The sequence below is a fragment of the Solea senegalensis genome, linkage group LG4, assembly GCF_019176455.1.
Source record: "Solea senegalensis isolate Sse05_10M linkage group LG4, IFAPA_SoseM_1, whole genome shotgun sequence".
NCBI lineage: Eukaryota > Metazoa > Chordata > Actinopteri > Pleuronectiformes > Soleidae > Solea > Solea senegalensis.
Window position 1 is genome coordinate 21877435 of NC_058024.1, and position 19132 is coordinate 21896566.

A 19132-nucleotide genomic window follows, 5' to 3' on the forward strand; every position below is an offset into this window, starting at 1 on the left:
ACCCCTTCCACTGGTTGCACACGGCACACAGTTCTACAAGGCTGCAGCACAACACACACACGCCTATGATGTACGGGGCTGATGACAGGAGAGAGGAGGAGGAGGGGAGGGGGAGGGGGAGGGTGAGAGGGAGACAGCCAGTGAGCGTGCAGAGTGAGAGAGTGAGAAGAAAAGGGCATAGGCAGCATGAGCGAGTGAAAGAGTGAGATAAGCAGAGAGAGCTGCATCTTTTGAGCACATTCAGCTTGCAGCAGTTCAAGAGGCAGGCGGGCAGAGTAGAGAGGGGGGAAGAGCAGCAGTACCTCACAGGAGGGACGAAACCACATCTCTCGCTCCCTCAAACACACGCCCTCAGACGTCACACTTGCATTTGTGAGGAGGCTCAGGAGGAGGAACACCACAAGCACACGCTGTTTTGCTGGCGTAGCTTTGGAGAGCTGTCTCTTGAAGACTGGACCAGAGCTGCATCCATCGCCTCATCCACCCTTTTCACCTTGCTTTCCATTCCTACACAGAAGCAGCCTTACATCAATAGCCCTCAGTTATTTGGACTGATTTACTGTCATTCATCTAACCTCTGATCAGGGAGCTTCTCTCTGTAACCATCTCTGCCTCTGTCTCTGCTCTCCTTCAGTCAGCCAGGAAAATTCGAGGAACATTTAGAGAGCAACTCACCAACCGCCTAAGGGACCACTTTCAACTGCAATCATGAACTTCCTCCGACGTCGTCTCTCTGACAGCACCTTCATGTCCAACCTGCCCAATGGCTACATGACAGACCTCCAGAGGCCGGATTCACCTGCACCTCCACCCCCTACTACCACCTCACCTTCCCAGCAGGGTGCAGCCCCTGCCACGGCACCTGTCCCTGCCCAGTCCCCAACCAAAGCCCCAGCACCATCCCAAGTGCCAGCCAGCTCCCCTGCAGCTCAGGAGCGACGTGCATCCCAGCCGGCTCAGCCGCCTCAACAGTCTTCTAGTGGTTCTTCTGGCTTCTTCAGCTCCTTCAGCTCCATCACCAACGCGGTCAAACAGACGGCCGCGTCTGCCGCCGGGTTTGTGGAGCAGTCGGCTCCCTCACCATCTCTCTCTAAGAAGTTCAAGATCCTGTTGGTCATTGATGAGCCCCAGCATGAGTGGTAAGATACAAGCAGCTTCAATTATTGGTTGAGTGTTGTCCAATTGACTTGACTTGGTTGACGTGAATGGCAATCAAGTCTTGAGAATTTAGTGAGCCAGTAACAAACATGCACCTTGTTTTTACATTTTTGCATTGCTCTACAAATGATCATCAGTGAGCTTCATATTGATTTATTTGTGCCGTCTTTAAGGGATCAGTAATTCACGCCTTCAAACACAGTAATTACACACACACACACATATAATGAATTAATTCCGTTGTTTTTGACTGTGCCTCTTTGTGTTAAAATTTATGGCATCCTCTCACAGAAGCTGTTCCCAAAATAGAAATGGCTCCTTTAATCTGAACAAACAGGGTTGCATCTCTGTGGGGCTCGGATTCACACATCCCACCGCCCACCACTGTCACCTGTCTCTGTTTGTGTGTTACTCTGACGCTTTCTGACGCCATTGCGTGTGTATGCGTATGTTAATGTGTGTGCGTGTGTGAGTTTTAGAGAGCATGATATTTACGTCGTTTGACAGTGAGATCCAGATATTACTATTATGCTATCAACTCATATATCGTAAACTGTTCGTATCAAAGTGTGTAGCTCTGAATAAAACGTCGCTTTCTACTTGTGAAATGTGAGCGCTCTGCACTGAAATAACGTTGCTGTTCCTCTCGCTGCTCTCCCTGCAAATCACATTTTCAGGCTGTGAAGGGTTTTCTGTGTGAATGCCGATGATGGATTTTACAACCGTTTATTGCTGATATCACCTGGACTTGGTTTTATCTTGTCAGGCTTGTGTTGATGCCCGCATGATAAAGTGGCAGACACATGAAACACATTTGACCTTTTCATTTTTAATTGGCATGCAGTGCTCTCATATGGCAATAATTATGTGTTGTTTTACACACACACATACAACCTTGTGATGTGGCCAAAGGCATAGCAGAACAAGTGAATATGTAGACCTTGAAACTGAGAGTCAGGAATAAAATACTGACAGGAAGTCTTAAAATCTTCTTAAAATGGTCAGACGCTCCAGGACAAATGGGTCAAATGGCTGGAACATCTTTGTACGATGATTTTCTAAAGTCAGTCTGCACTACTTTAAAAAAGTGTCTTTTTTAGTTGCCAAATGGATTAGGAAAAGCAATTTCCGATTCTAGATGAGGTAATGTTTGGCATACAATAATATGTAAACATGCTTTAGTGCCAAAAAAAGAATCAAATAATATCTTTATTGCCATTGTAGACGTATCTGCACAATGTAAAATGCAAATGTAACTAAATGCATTGTCACTATTCGCTATTTTGGCATAGATTTTTGAACTTCTGAACCAAGCTTAATTGACGGGGGTCCTCTACAGAGTCTGAAAGCCATAATTTAGTCTAAATAAACTGGTGCCACGTAATGTCTGAGTTAGAGGGGGCTTAAAAATGTACCAAATTGTTTTTCAGCATTCACTGTGATGGATTTGATTTTTAACATAATCAGCATAGGATTATCTCTACAAGGATGCATTATGCATGTATATGCATGAGTACTGAGGCTCCACTAAACATACTGAATGAATGAGGCATGGTAATCCTGCTGCGACTTGGTGACGTCTGGACGTGAGACGCTGCAGCCTGCATTCTTTCATTCTCTCTTTAATAACCTTACACCACACTCGCATGTAGACATAATGTTTTGTTTCAGACTAATAATGTTAATTTAAAACTGGCAATAAGAAAATGAATAGATCATGAGATGTTTAGGTTAATGCCGTTGTCTCCTACCTGAACACTTGAGCAACATAACCAGTAGAAAATGCAGCAGATGCCGTTTCACTAACTGGAAAATTTATTATATCGTTACATAGACAATATGGAAAAACATGTTTTGATTCTTGGCACATCCAGAGGAAATCCCCAAACCTGTCATACAAATAAATATTGCAGGACCAGAGCAACATCTGTGATGTCAAATAAGTAAATACTAAAACATTTATGCATGTAATGCAATGGATTTGCAGCTTGAATCATCTTATTTTCATAAATGTGCCCATTCTGCTGTTAAAAAAAAGAAAATCTCATAACATAACATCAATATTAATGTTTAGCCTTGGGATGGGGATGCTTCCAGACAGAGCTCCCCTTAAAGAAGCAGCCTACTAAATGTTATTGATTTGCTACTTAGTGAAGCGTCAGACGCAGTAAAATAACCAGAAAGTGTGGACTTTCTCTGACACTGCCCCCCTCTCTGATTAATCACAAAGCTTCATTCTGATCAGTTGAAGTAGCTGTTATCTGCACGTACAGAATAAATAATAAAATAGGGCCACACGGTGAGTGTAGTGGTTAGCACTCTTGCCTTTGCAGCAAGAAGACCCGGGTTTGAGACCCGGTCGGGACATGGAGTTTGCATGTTCTCCCTGTGTGTGCGTGGGTTTTCTTTGGGTTCTCCGGCTCACAGTCCAAAAACATGCAATATGGGGATTATGTACATTGACCGTAGGTGTGCGAGTGAATGGTTGTTTGTCTCTGTTGTATGTGGCCCTGTGATGGACTGGTGAACTGTCCAGGGTGTGCCCCACTTGTCGCCCTATGTCAGCTGAGATTGGCACAGTACCCCTCGTGATCCTCATGTGCAGGATAAAAGGGTAGAAAATGGATGGATGTTTGCTTGGCAATCCTCTTCATCATCATATCCTTCATTTTGCAGGAAGTCACAAAACAATATTAAGGGAAAAGTGAATGGAATGATTGTTGGAAGACCCCAGCAGTTGACATACACCTATTTAAAATACACCACATTACATTTATTTGACAGACCCTTTAAATCTCCAAGTGTATCGAGACTCCTTGAAGTCTGAGAGTTGTTATTCACTGGCCGAATATGGGCAGTGACTCTGCTCACATAGTGCTTGCCAGGGCAATAAAAACAAGATATATCAAGCAAATGCAAAAAAATATTGATTAAAACAGGTGAGCACATACGTTCAAACACAGACACATTATTAACATGAATATTAAAAGGAGTTACCTGATCTAATGCTGAGGCTAAATGATTGATACATGTACACATAGAGACACGGAGCAAAGATACGTTTATTAAGGCTTTGACACAGATGTCGATAGTCTAACAATCTATAGGGAGTCGGTGCATCTCAGAGTTAAAGGAAACCTTCCTCCAGTCACATAACTGGATCTGGGTAACTGATTAGATTGTGTAAGCTCGGAGTCTAGCTCATAAACTGTAAAGAGATCTGTGCTGTGGGGTCAACTTTAGCTGCGCTTCGAAATAATGCCGTTTTGAAAATCAATTCTAAAATGTATGTTGAAAGCCGATGCTGTTGGTTCACTTCAGAGGAGAGCCTTGAGTGAGACAGTGATTAATGACTCAGTGGTACGGTTTTAGAAAATACAATGCAGCCTGGCATCTAAACTGTTGAATCCAGCAAACAGAGTTTGCTGAACCTGGCAGGCGCTGAATGCTCAGGCACAGCCAAGGCACAGAGGTTAGAAATCAGGGGAAACATACAAGGTAATAAAAGGATTCAAAGACTGAGAATGTAGCCAAAGTGAATGTGTAAGGAGCTGACAGTGTGTACTAGTTTAGTTGATTAAACAAGTTGAGTTGAGTAAACAAGACACACAGACAAGAGCAAGAACCATACAAGGACAGGCTGCACACATTACTGGGAATGGGAAGTAAGAAAACATTATTACAGTCAAAGACAACACAACAGAGTGATGGAACCACAAGGGGTCTCTATCGCAATCAAAACAATATTCAAAATTCTAGTTTGATCATGTTGGGGAGCAACGTGGTAGCACCTCCCCCTTAATCTCTCTCCTCTTGCTACAGAAAAGCAGAATTAGACACCTCACTTCTGCTGGTGAATCTCACCTCTGCTGGAAAGCAGATCTTTTTCTAATCACAACAGAGTAAAAGCACTTGGGAACGCATGGCTTCATACTTCATACATAAGAGTCCTGGCATTTTAATTTTGATTTTCAAAGCATACAAAACATAGCTGCAGCATTGTAAATCAGAAAGTGTCATTAAAAAGTGACCTAAATGAATGAAACATTCTATGGATGCACAATATTATCGGCGCAATATTGGTATTATCAGGTTTAAAAGGTATTATTGATACACCAAGATCCCCCGATATGACTAAAACTGTAGGTTGAATTAGTTTTTTAAACAGTGGCCCACGATACCATTCAGCCCATGAGATTAAAGGCACATTAGGGCCAATTTTGCTATTTACACGGCGTGTAATCTCAGCACAATGTGCAAGGGGGTTGTATTTAATAACTTTAATAAATTTCTGGGTATCACATCAATTAATCCAATCAGAGTTTCGCTTGTCAATCCCTATAAAATCCAGATGCACTTGTGCCTGACACATTGCTCATTAACTGGCAAATTCATAATATGTGAACGATTCTCTGCTGAGGAGATGGATCTGCTTGTGTGTGAGGTGAAGGTGTGAGAGCAGAATAAATGCAAAATTAAAAATCAATATTTAAAAAGAAAGGTTTGTGCCAAAGGTAGGTTTGAAGATAAGAACAAGTGGTAGAAGTCGATGGTGATGAGACTGGAGCGCACAGTCTCACACTATCTACGATACATATCGTAGCACCGGCACTACTGTGCGAGATGCTTTGGTTGCTCGTACTCTCGACTCTCGACTCTCAGCTGAGTCAACAGTTTACTAATGAAGAAGAGAAAGAGATAGAAGTACAGTTTTTTTAGACCAGAATGAGTTGGTTAATGGCACAGTGGCCTTCTGCTGCTTCCAGATAACAACCTGCCAACATTGTGACTAACCAGACCTAATTTTAAGACCAACAAACCGATGGGTGCTCTAATGAGCGTAATCACATTTGCTACCTCCACAAAATGGGCGCTGGGCATAAAAATGACGGCTGTGCTAGTTGAAAAGAACACGTGCGCTTTGCACGTAAATACTATCATCCACATAATTAGTTCAACAAAAACATTGGAAGAAATAAGTAGAGGCAAAGCCACTTTGACCCTATCTCTACCTTCATTTGCATTTTCTTGAAACTCTCCTTCTCTTTCATTTAAAAAGGTTAATCTCAACGTTGTACTAAATCTGCATAAAAGGAACATTTGGCATGAATTACAGACTGAATAAGGCCAGACTTGCAGATACAGGGTATACGCCACATAATGTTGGCATTTCATATCTGGCAGCCGCTTTCTCTACTGCAGGTATTATGAGTCTGCATCTGATGGCTGCTTCTCTAAGCTCTCATATATCAACTGTGCTACTATGATGGCTCATTCTAACTGTGCCACAAGACAAGACCACAATGGGAGTCTGGCAATAAAGCCTGGATGAAAGAGTGAGTTCAGTGTGTGAGTGTATGTTTGAGCAGCCTCATGTGTTTGTTTTGTTTTTACCATCTCTTTCCTTTTCATCTGCATCGCCTCTGCCTTTTATCATGACAGTCCGTCTCCATGTACCTCCAGAGGAAGTGTTCTGGGTTCATGACATGAAGTAATGAGAAATGACATGGTGATTCAGCAGTTTCAGCCCAAAGGCCAAATCCTTTTTTTGCTTTGCTCTCTATATTTGTGTTATTTTTTTTTTCTTGGGTGTTTTGTTATCCCCCTTTATCTGTTGAGATGTGTACTTTATTTCCCGGTCCTGCCAGCAACTGCATTTACCACCTATACTGCCCATCAGAGACTTTTATGTGTATGAATCATAGCGACTGGTTTGCCTGCAGTTGGAAACACAGCTCTGTGAGGAGAAGGGGTTTGATGTGAATGTCAGCTAGTTGACCTGCAGATATGGTTTGAGCTTTAACTGGTTGGTATGTCAAATAATTCAACTTAATAATATAAAATAGCTCACAATGGACAACTAAACAATTTTGTGTTCGAGACCCGGTCAGAAAAAGGGCCTTTCTGCATAGAGTTTGCATGTTCTCTCCGTGCATGTGTGTTTTCTCCGTTTTTTCCAATAACAGTGTTATTGTAGGTTGTTTTGCATGCGTCTTTCTTATTGTGCTGGGAGTATAGGACACTCGAAGGTGAGTCCAGATGGTGCGACTAAATGAAAAGTCAGTGAATCGGCAAAGTAGTTTAGGAGTTTTTGGGGTTTTTTTTATTTCTGAGTGAGATTTAATGACAGACAATCCAACATTTGAGGGCATTTTAATCAAAACTGCAAGTCCTAAACAACCTTGTATTGGTAAAGTTGGAATATCACTTATGTCGGTGCAGTTCATCTTCTTGGAACCACGAACACCTGTTTAATGACAGCCCCATCCAGTGGTTGTTGAGATATTAAGCAGTGGACCAGTTGACTGACTAACTGACTGATTACACCACGTTTTTGTTGTAGGTTTGTTTTCCTGTTCTATAACGGTGTGTACGTTTTTGGCCTGATGCCACTGACCTAAATTGAATGTAAACCCGTGTGTGTGTGCAGTTTGTGTGAGTCTGTGTACCTCCATAGTCGGTGGAGACAGAAGTACACAGTGAGAGCAGGTGGGGAGGTGGAACCTTGCGTAAATCCATCAACATTTTGCAAACACAGCGTCAACACATTCATACGCACCTGCTTCCTCTTTCCTTTCTCTGTCATCATTTAATAGATTACATCATTAATGATACTTTTTTTTGGTCATGCTGTACTTTTTTGTGTGTTTACTAAGTTTGCTTAACAACACATCCACATAATAGTAAAAAGCATTTAGGTTTGAATTAATTAGTGATTATGAATTGTCAATAGCATAATGATTCTCAGCTGCATGTTGCATGTTTTTGATTTGAAGCCTTGTCAAGTCTACTGTGCTGTTGGTTTTGATGTCGTAGTGCTGTTAACCTCCTTGCTGGCATTTTTAATCGCACATGATGATGCAGAACATTGTCAGGATGGGGATCCTGATGATCGTTTAACATTTTAAAATAGGATCTAGGTTTACCAGTCAATATAGTTAACTGATTAAATCAACCCCATGAATTTAAATGACAGAGGTGAAGGTTTATGGCTTTGGGAAGAAAATTAAGACCTTGAAAGTTTTGGAAAAGTGACCTGAATTGTGTGCAAAAATAAGCATTTAGAATTTGCCGTATGCTGCTGCTTGTCTATCCATATCACGATCAGTGTAAAATGGTAAATTGTTAGCACCTGTAAATCTCACTCATTATAAAAAATCTTGAAATTGTGCCGTCTTGAATGTTTTGTCTATTCATGATAGAATATTAGTGGAAACATGTCAAATTTCCTCAAATGACACAATAATGCACTCAAAGCCGGAATGTTCACTGAAACTTCGTGCCAGCCATCAACATCAAATCTTTGTCAAAATAAATATAAATACCATGTTTCCATAATCTGCATTCATTTTCAGCATATACTATAGTTTGAATGGCAATCTTTAAATCCCACCTTCCTGTTGCCCCCTCCCCTTCGGTGTTGTATTTTAATGGTGCCTTATTGGATTGAGTCTATACCATGGGGACCAGGCAATTGAATTGCCTACCTGTGGCACTAACTCTGTCATTACCCACTGACTAATAATCAACATAGAGAAGCGCTTTTATCTCTAACCCTTGTAAAGACTAAAGCTCAACCTCACATTAGCCTTTTAGCTAATTTGAATGTAACTAAAGGAAACTATCCCCTCTGTGCATTAGAATTTATGTACAGTGTGTTTTCTTTTACCTTTGCTCTTTTTCTATGTACTTTCAACTGCGGCAGACAAACACAGCCCATACTGTTTCCTGATATCTCCATAAATTTGCACGTACAAGGCTGTTAAACTAGATTCGACAGATTGAGGGGCTTCATTCTAAAATAGTTATTTAATTAGCCTGCACAAATGATGCCAAAACAAAGATCATCTGTCTCATCATAACAAAGAACAAAAGTGGTAACTGGGGGGAAAAGATTTGAAGAATTTATACCTAAACTTGGGTTTTTTGACTTGAACATTTAATTAAAACAGGTATTTGTCGTCTGTTCTGGCCATTGTCATTACAGGCAACCTGCTATCTGCTGGATAGTTATGTTATGACCTTAGAGTAAGCCTTGTTGTATGAAAAACATTATTTTTGTGTTAATTCAGCGATGTGAAAATTATCTAATGTGGCAAATTTAAAGGACCGGCTGGCAGGGGTTTGGAGGATCCATTTATAGAAATGAATATAATATAGAAAAACTGAATATACAGTAACAATACAGTATTTCAAAAGCATAGTTAGCTGGATGTCATGTGATTAAGACTGTTTACACTGGAAAGAACTTGACTGAATATTTCTAAACATGATATAATCGCAAAGTATAAATACGGGCCAAAATATTATTTCCCAGCACTAAAGTATGCTTCCATCATTGCCTTCATTGGAAGTGGGTCCTTAAGCCCGGGTCATACTTTCTGCGTCCACATGTCCGTAGACATGTCTGACACACAGATTTCTGCCCATTTTTGCGGTGGTCTGCAGATTGGCGGCATTCTACTTGCTTGTGGAAATATGAAGCAGCTCTGGCCGTACAACACAGTAAATATGACCCAGCCCTTAAAAGCCGACTACCCTCACCAGCCAAAATAAAAAAATACTGTGCTGTTAATCAAAATGCATAATGTAAACATCACTAATCAATAATGATGCGAAAATCCATCCTTTTGTTTTGTTATAAGTGCAGCAGGAGAAAGATCGATGCTCCGGCAGATCAGTCCTCTAATGTAATCTTTCCATTATGACCTTTAGTCTGACTGCCTTTCACCCCAAAAAAACTACTTGATACCATAGCAGTATATTGATCTCGCTGTTTAGGCTTTTACTCTGATCATAAAGTAGGCGTGCATTGAAACTAAAGTTGAATTCAGAGACTCAAAAAAAAAGACCCTTGAGAAACTCGAGGAGATGAATCAATCTGACTGAGGAAACACAAATATCTGTTGTACGAAAAACACAAAGAGAAAGTGGATACTGCTGGAATACAACATTACAAAGACATTAGTGTGTGTGTGAGACTCTGCTGCAGTATTCCAGAGATAAGCTTATTACGAGGTATGAGGCGCATGGCGTACAGACATCCAAGAGGGCCTTCACGAAAACTGATGTGCAACACAACCTCTGTTGAGGCGATCCACTGTTGCTATGGCAACAGACGGTCTGTGGTAAACTTGGAACATGTGTGGTTAGGAAAAGGTGCTAGTGGGGTTTTGCCACAGTTTTTACAGTTGCAAAAATAAGCAGGACAATTGATTGTACTTTCAAAAATTGTACATTCACAAAAGACGTACAGTAGATCTTGGCTTCTCACTCATTTCTGTTTAGTCCTTTAGGTGTTTTATGAGCATGATTATGAGTTTTTGATATGAGCGGCCACAAGAAGGCTTAACAAATTTCTCACCCTCACACACCTGGACGGCAGCGGTGTGAAGATGGTGTGAAAGTCAGATCGTCAGTTTGGAAAAGTTGTCTGATGTAGAAGCTCTGACGAGTCCCATGAGTCAGTCACAAACTTCGAATTGCCCATTTTTTGCGTACGTGTGTGTGCACATTGCACATATTTAAGTGATAAGACCAACAGCCAGTGAAGTGTTTACATAAGTGTTGTGTGTAAAGGCACTGTATCTCCAGGTTTACTTATTGTAAGTCGCTTTGGAAAAAAGCTAAATGACGTGTAATGTAATGTAATTAAAAATACAAGAACAAACCACCTCAAACACACTCATTTCAATATTGACATGCAGTAACTTTTTTTTTTTTAACTTAATTGGATTTACAAGATTTGTAATGAAAGTGTCCCCGGGCTCATAGCCATGGCTACGGCGTTTTCATTAATCACATCTCTGCCTCATTTTTTCAAAGCAAACAGCAGAGGCATCATTGAAGTCACAGCGAAGGTACGCATATTATTGTTATCCTCCATATCAACATGAGTAATTCCTCTCGAGGTTCTGCATCCTGAATAAAGCAGCGAGCGCACATCTACAGAACCTTATGGTGTATATTTTTAAGTGCTCTTTCTGTTGTAAAAAAAAAACAACAATCCCCAGTTTAGCTCAGATCTAACGGTGACAGAAAGATGTGTACACGATATCTCTCTGCTGCCTTAGTTGTCATGGAAACGGAGGATGTTTTATATTTAAATGCTGGCACACAAAGTGTGCCGTTGTGGTGATTAAAAGTGCTTTTGTTTGTTATTTTAATGGGTGCAGTTTCTTAGTGTCAGTTTTCCAATAATATCTGATTATTTACTTCTTTGTAAACACATGTTGTTAACATATATACACATATATATATAAAACAGTACATGTCATTTGTTTTAAAGTTTTAGCAGTGGTGCCCCGCAGTAAGCTGAGCGAACAGAGGGCACCGATAGGTCTACTATATAGGTATACTACTTTGAGGTTCTATGGGTTTCTAGAGAGTCATGCCTGTTCAGTTTTTTTCTCCATTTGCTACGAGGAGGAACGCCTTAGCCTGCCATTATACTTGTGCTCCATTAAGAAAGGGTCGATGAGGATCGCTATTAGATTTGGAGTCAGGAGGGAATCATGGACATCACAGGAAGTGAGAGGTGAAGGGGAAAACATAGAGTGAAAAGAAAAAGTAAGACAGAGATTATAACAGAAAAGGCTGGTTATAGGTGAGACAGACATGTATGTAATGTAATGTACTGATGCTTCTATCGCTCTTGAAAATGAGACTTTTCTTACCTGGTTAAATATAGTCTATGGAGGGTCACAATAATCTATTTTAGACAGAGGTCAATGTTTTTCATCTCTCTCTTACGGTCTGTTGCTCTCACTCGTGCCTCCTCTTCCTCCCACCGTCTTGGTTGATTCCATGTTATGAAAGGCTCCGGTACATCAGTGGATCAGATAGGCCTAAAGCCAGTCTGAGCTGCTTGGCTCACTACAACGCCTGCTGTTGTCCACATATTAGTTCTCAAGCGGGACCTGGTTTTATAACAAATACTGCGATACAGTCCTATTTTTGTGTTATCCACGCTTTTCAAGAGAGCAATTGGCAGCGAGACGTCACACGAGGACATGCACTATCGGTTTATAGCACTCGCACTTTTCACAAAAGGAGCCGAGGGGCATGAGAACAAATTGAAATGTGGCATTTGCCCGCGATAAAGGCAGCATCTCCAAAATGATGATTATCTTGTTAATTATTCAAGAGTGCGCATATCATGAAAGTGTGGAGAGGTGAGGATAGTGTTGCTGTCGAGGTGCACCGCAATGACGCATAGCCACTTTCTTTCATTTTAAATTTGCAAAGAAACCCTAAAAGCCAATCTATTATGGTATATTTGGACAGCTCGTTTTGCATCTACAACTCATGCTGCAAATGGGAGTGTTTTTATAGTAATAGAGATAATTTTGTATGCTGGTGAAGCACATTTTCATTATTATAAGATTTACTTTTGTGTCAAAGATGTCTCATAATTTTTCTCTTATTTAAATTGATTAACTTAAATGGCCATCATCATTATCTGTCGGTGCATACAATATTGTATACTTGATTTGAAAGGTGAAGCTGTGCAGGGGCTCCTGCACTACTAATCAGATTAAGTGTTTTGTGAAGGATGACGTGGTTTAGGTCGTCACAGAGGCCTGACCTTGGTTCTGCGGCGTTCTTTTCATTGTTTCCTGCAGCAGGCTACTTGACATCCACAGGAAGGACATAAAAACACTCGACACTGAGCCACGATGGAACTGCAAACCCAGGTTAACACATGTATACAGCACAAAACCTGGCATCTGACCTCCCATTAGTTCTGCAATACTTAAAAAAACCTCCTCTTCTCCAAACTGTTAACAAATGCAAATGCTTCATTGTTAAGCAGACAATACCTCCTACCTACCTACCTGAGACTATCTGTGACTGATTCAGGGAGGTGTAGCACTCGCAATCTCAGTGACCTTAAATGTCTCAGTTGACCGTATTGTGGAAGGTGCTATGGTGTATTTTGGCAGGAAATAAGGAAACGGCAGTTTAAAGAGTCAGGAAGTATATCATATAATTTTTGCAGCAGAACTGAAGCCAACAATAATCTAACCTGCCAAAAGATAAGATTAAATGTACCTTTATTGGTGCAGAATGTGAGACTGGTGACTGGCCTCTACAGTATGTGCAGCCCGCACCTCCTGCATGAAGCCAATTGCAAATGGCAACATGTGATCTGTGTCAGATCCAATCACTTCCACTTTTGCTTCCTTTCTAAACACAATACTCATACAACTAATGTGAAATCCAACAGTCACTGTGCTTGCAGACCGGTTCTCGTGGTCCACCGCAGTAGCAGAGAGCAGTGACAACTTTCACACAAAAAAGACAACACCAATTATTCGGTGTCCTTGTGAAATATTGTATGTGGTGCTGGGAGCTTTGTGACATGACACCGACTGTACTTGTGCTGAATAACTAGAATTTTATCACTTAATTGACTTTCATTCTGCTGCTCTAGTAAGTGGCGCATAGATATATAAAATTGGACGGAGCAACGAAGTTAATTTGTACAACTCTCATATAAATGCACCGTGCAGTTACCGTCACCAAGTAGCAACTCTTTTATCTGCTGCTCGTGTGTCTCTCTGCTTCTCTGTCACATTATGGTGCGTAGCTCATTTATGACATGCAGTCCTGCTGTAGGTGTGAGTGTCAAACTGTCAACATGGAGACGCCATAAACTGCATAAACCTCGCTTCCTCTCTATGCTCCATAAAAACAAACAAACACTCATGCATGCATACACTCACTATACTGTCAACACTCAGAATATAACAACACATGGTGTTATACCAACAAGGACATATAATTGACCGAAGATCTGCTTCACACACTTATCTATTCCTGTTGATTATCTCATTATTTCTTTAAATTTCTGAAAATGTTGGATAACACCTATTTAAGTGCAATATTTAAGAAAGTGAAAGTGAGAAACAGACAGCACTGAAAACATAACATCTTCAGTGGAGGTAAATATTAAATGTTAGGGTTAGTTTTCATTTGTAATCTTGAAAAATACTATACTATACTACTGTACCTGGTCTGAAGACATTTGTAAATAAAAGTCCTGCTTCAGAGTTCACTGGTATCGTTGGCTACTCAACAAATGAACATTACCATGTTTTACTTTAGCATAAATTGCTATCTACATCCAAAATACTGTAAACTGTATTAGTGAATGGTGCCAAAAACAGCAGCCAGCCTCCATGATTAATGACCTCTCCATAATTAGTGTTTTATAAACATGTGACAAACGACAAAGACCAAATCTCTTCCTTTTCAGTGGACAGTGTTTTAGCGTTTCCACTTCACTTTTTCATCCTATCTGCAAATTCAAAACTCAGTTGGTTAAATGACTGAATTTGTATTAGACTAGGAGTAGATGCCACCACACCTGAAATATCCTCTAAATAATTACCGCAACACGCAAAGAGATTAAAGGAGAATGTGAATGAGGAGATTAATGAAATAGGCTTTTTCTTAACCTGAAACGGAATTGAGGAGGATGTGTGTTTGGCTTGTGTAGGCGGATTTGTGTGTGTGTGCGTGTGCGTGTGCTGTTATGCAGAAGTCTTCCTTCTTCACGTTCGCCACAAATTCACATCTTTCCATTGCACATACCTTAGGGGTCACGTGACACAACTCGGCAAGCAGGGGTGTTTTTTTTAAATGGTTGAAGAAATAATGACGGGAATAAATGAACACTTGGCTGAACACGTTTGTGTGTCTAAGTGTGTACATGTTTGCATGTGCGGCGCGTGCCGTCTTTGAGTCGTGACCAGAAAAAAAATCCTCCCCCCTGAGCTTGTTTCAAACACCCACAGTGAGGGATTGCTGCTGTATCCACTTGCAATGTTGTGTATGGCGTGACGGTAGGCAGGAGCGGAGAAGAAGCTCTCTCTCCAACACCATATGAATATTTTAGAATTGTTAACGTTCACCTGTCAGAACCTGTGTCTCTTCAGTATTGAGGCTTGTCTGGCTCCATCATCAGCTTGCAGCCTCTCACTCACGCACAGGTCACGCAGCCGTTGTGGGTGTTTGGGTTTTGTTTGAGCTGAAGATGCTGCTGTCTTAAACAAACCCCCTGAAATAAGACACAAGCCTGAAATAGCATGCAATTTTAAAGGTCCATTTGTTAATTATCATTACCCCACAATGAGAATTTTGTTTTTACATAAGCCGCCAGGCTAGTTTGGACCACCATGTTTTTACAATAGCCCACAATGGATAGAATAAACATCTTTTGAGTTTGGATGCTAACTGAAGACTACTTACATATAATTCAACTTTACCAATTAATGTTGCTAAATTTTACACACTGTACCTTTAAAGGACAAGACTAGTGTGTGAAGTGTGCCAATATGGACTTAGATTTGTGTCAATATTTTCACGAAGCAAACAACACTTTTTAAGAAGCAAATTAAATATCGATTTAATCATTCAAAAGTGTTGTATTTTATTGTTTGAAGATACTCTTGTTCTTTGCACGCCCTGGTTTGTTCTTTGTGTTTTTTGTTTGCTCAATGGACCGGAAGTAGTCACGGGCTTGGACTCGCAGTCTGGAACTTATAACTGTAGGTATCTAACGTTTGTCAGATTATAAACGTTAGAAACGTACAATTATTTTGTCGGATGTCGGATGTGGCATCAGAACTCCGTAGCCAATCAGCAGGCAGCTTCCTAAGGCCCGCCCATGGTCAGAATCACAAACAGAAAACCACAGTGCAAAGAACAAATCAGGGAGCGCAAAGAACAAGTATAGTTTAACAATAAAAATAAATATTTTTAAATGATTAAATCAATATTTGATTTGCTTCTTAAAAAGTGTTGTTGACACAATTGACACAAATCCAATTCAGCTCAGACTAAGACCCAGTCTTTTCAAAGATGCATATTTGTCTTAACTGAAAGCCTGAAAATGATCTCCCTTCCTTGTTTCCTTTTTTATTACCCACTCTTGCTTATTTTGCCCCTTTCTTTAAATCATCACGTTCCAACCTTATCCGTCTCAGCCCAGTGGCTATAAACTGTCACACGTTCTTCTGTATTTCCCTGCAGACAAGGAGCTAAAATGAAAAAATGAAAGAGATGAGAGGCAGCCGATGGGAAAAAACTTCAAGCCAAAATATTGCTTGTCATCTGTGTTCTCTTAGAATCCTCTACTGGGGAGTGATTAGGAGAGGAACGAGTCAGTGTACCATAAAAAGTGTGTATGTATTTTGGATTCAGTGTAATGACAGAAAGAAGGTTCCACAGGTGAAATATCTGACACAGATTGTGTTGTCTTTCTTTTATTTTTCGCCATCAGGTGTATTTCACTTCTTCATTCCATCCTCTGGCTAAAAATAATGGAAATTGTTTGATTATATCTGTGAGTATTTTAGGTATTTGCACCCAGTGTTGTATTTAACATCCTCACTTTGACTTTGACATGAGTCAACTTCAGAGAATTTGTACTCTCATTAAAACCAAATGAATGAAAAGAAGGAGAGAAAAAAAACGGCCGAATCCACCGCGTGTCATGAGACTCGATCAGTGAAGACTAAAAAGACATAGAGCTGCAAATTAAGAGGTCACGGAAAATCAATCTTATTAGTCGTAATTTAGCACAACCTAAGGGAACCCTCTTCTGCCAAGTAAGAACACGAGGCCAAAATGATCAGTCTGACTGAACGCGTGAATAGGAGTAACTTTGGAATTCACTTTAATAAATACAAAAACTTCCCTGTCATCCACCAATACACGTTTGAGTTATCAGAAATGCCTACAAATAAAATCAGAGGCTTTTAATTAAAAGTAAACACAATGAGAACAAACGTTCTGTTTCATTTATAATGGGGCGTTAACTGGTAAATCCCACCAGGGGCGCGTGTGTGTGTGTTTGTGACACTTGTATCTCCAGTTGTGTTAGTGAAGAACCAGGAAATGAATCAGTGTCATGACTTTGCTTTGGTGTTTTAGTGCATAACAAACACGTTTATAAGAGAATTAGGAAAGGCAGAGACAGTATAATGTGTATTATTATATGGAATGTGTAAACTATAATAAGGATTATAAATAAATGCATTGCGTCAAAGTGTGTGGGCATCATGTGCTTGAGTGTGAAAGATAAAGACAGGTCAGAACTGAATGGCAACCCGGAAAAATCTGCAACACGTGCCTCTGTGGTGCAATTCAGCATCGTGGCACACGACAGCCCTGAAGCTGCTGCACTCAGCCATGTCATGGCTCAGCGATCTACACACACACACACACACACACACAGTAGGAAACTGGCAGGAGGATGAGAGGGTGAAAGAGCAAGTGATGAGCGGGTGAGTCAGAGACTCAGTAGATTTACATTAGACATTCAGCAGAGTTACATTAGGCATTAGACAGAGGCGGGTAATTGGGTTAGTCCAACTAAAACCAGACTGACACTCCCAGATTGAGCATCATTACTACTGCATGTATGTTACACTCAGGGTCAGAAATCCGGCAGTTCCGGTATTTGTTTTCTTTATGTATCTGTGATTCTTAACAGTTTCATGGAAGACATTTGATTATTGATTATGAATCAAAATGTCAGGTCAGCTCCACATTCGTGTCATATTATGAAGTGAGGGGACGACATAGGGAAGTGGCCTCATATGAGGATATTTTTTACTAATTTCCTTGTTCCTCACTTTGCATCCACATTGCCATTTTGTTTGTGATCCGATGATCACAACATTTCCGTTTCGTTAAAGCCTGTGAATTAAGCCAACTGTTATCTACACGCACGATACCTGTTTTTCTAGGAAGCAACGTTATCTTTCAAAGTTGTCCTGCCTGCGGTGTAAATCTGGCCTACGACAAAAATCATGGTGGACATCTAGTTGCTTGTCCATACCTTCAGTCGAACCAGAGTTGGGTCAAGTTGACCTTGGCCCTCTGCGCATGAGTCACAGTTCCCACTCCTGGTTTAAATCAAGAAATAATAGAACAAGCTGGTACACAGAAGAATAAGACATCACAGCGGAGGTGGACACACTTCATTCAATCAATCGATTCCTCACTACTCCGTACACTTGGACAAGGACAATTATGGAGATAAAACCATAGTTTGACTTAACTGTGTGTGGAAATGTACCGAGTGAGAAGGCAGAGAAAATAGTGATTGAGGTGTGGTGAGATGGTGCGGGAAGGAGTAAGATAAGGCGAGGGAGGAGGGGCAGAGAGTGAAAGTGAGAATCTCACACCAGTGAGGCCTGGACATACAAATGAAGCAGGAAAATCAGGGACCAGAAACCTTGTCTGTGTACTGCTTGAGTACTGCCACTACAGCTGCATTATATTATTTCCCTGACTCATTATTATTATTGGTGCAAAGGGTGAGTCTGCATGTGCTGATAAACCAGAACTCAAATCCATTTAATCCAGTGTGAACTGAGAGGTTGAGGGCTGCTGCTGCTGCTGCTGCTGCTGCTGCTGCCAGATGCTTGGTGGGCTACAAAGACTCAACTTTTACTCTTGCAATGTGTTGGATGCCGTTTGTTCCCTTATTGTGATTCCCACAGCCTGAGTGTAGCACTTAAGAGACTATATACTGTATCTCTTTCCCTGCTGTTGTTGTTGACCACTCTAACCTGTGTTTAATGTACAGTATATTCTGGCTCTGTTCTTTGAAAATATACATCCATATTTACAAGTACATATTTGCATAACTGTAGCAATAACAATTGTATAACAATTCAGTATATAATATTAATAAGACCCATAAAAGTTGTCATACACTACAAGACCTTATTTAAAAATGCAAAAGCTCTGTGCGTGGTTAGTTCTCTCACCACATTCTCCGAAGTTGGAGGCAGAAACAACATCAACATTGTCTCGCTGACATTCTGAAGGTTCAGCGTGATACTGTCTCCTTTTGAAAATCACTCTCATTCTCGCTCTCTCTCACACACACTCACACAGACTTGCTCAGCTCTGCTACATATGGACACAGCATTGACTTCTATTTCTTTGGACA

General features: G+C 40.7%; 1 protein-coding gene across 1 annotated transcript in view; it reads left to right on the forward strand.

Moving 5' to 3' along the window:
* The first annotated feature begins 208 nt into the window (after positions 1 to 208).
* syn2b (synapsin IIb) overlaps positions 209 to 19132 on the forward strand; it is a 59853-nt gene continuing 40929 nt past the window's right edge. Inside the window, exon 1 of the mRNA XM_044023790.1 lies at positions 209 to 1139. Coding sequence (XP_043879725.1) covers positions 709 to 1139 — 431 coding nt within the window. The 5' untranslated portion in view covers positions 209 to 708. The remainder of the gene's footprint in view (positions 1140 to 19132) is intronic.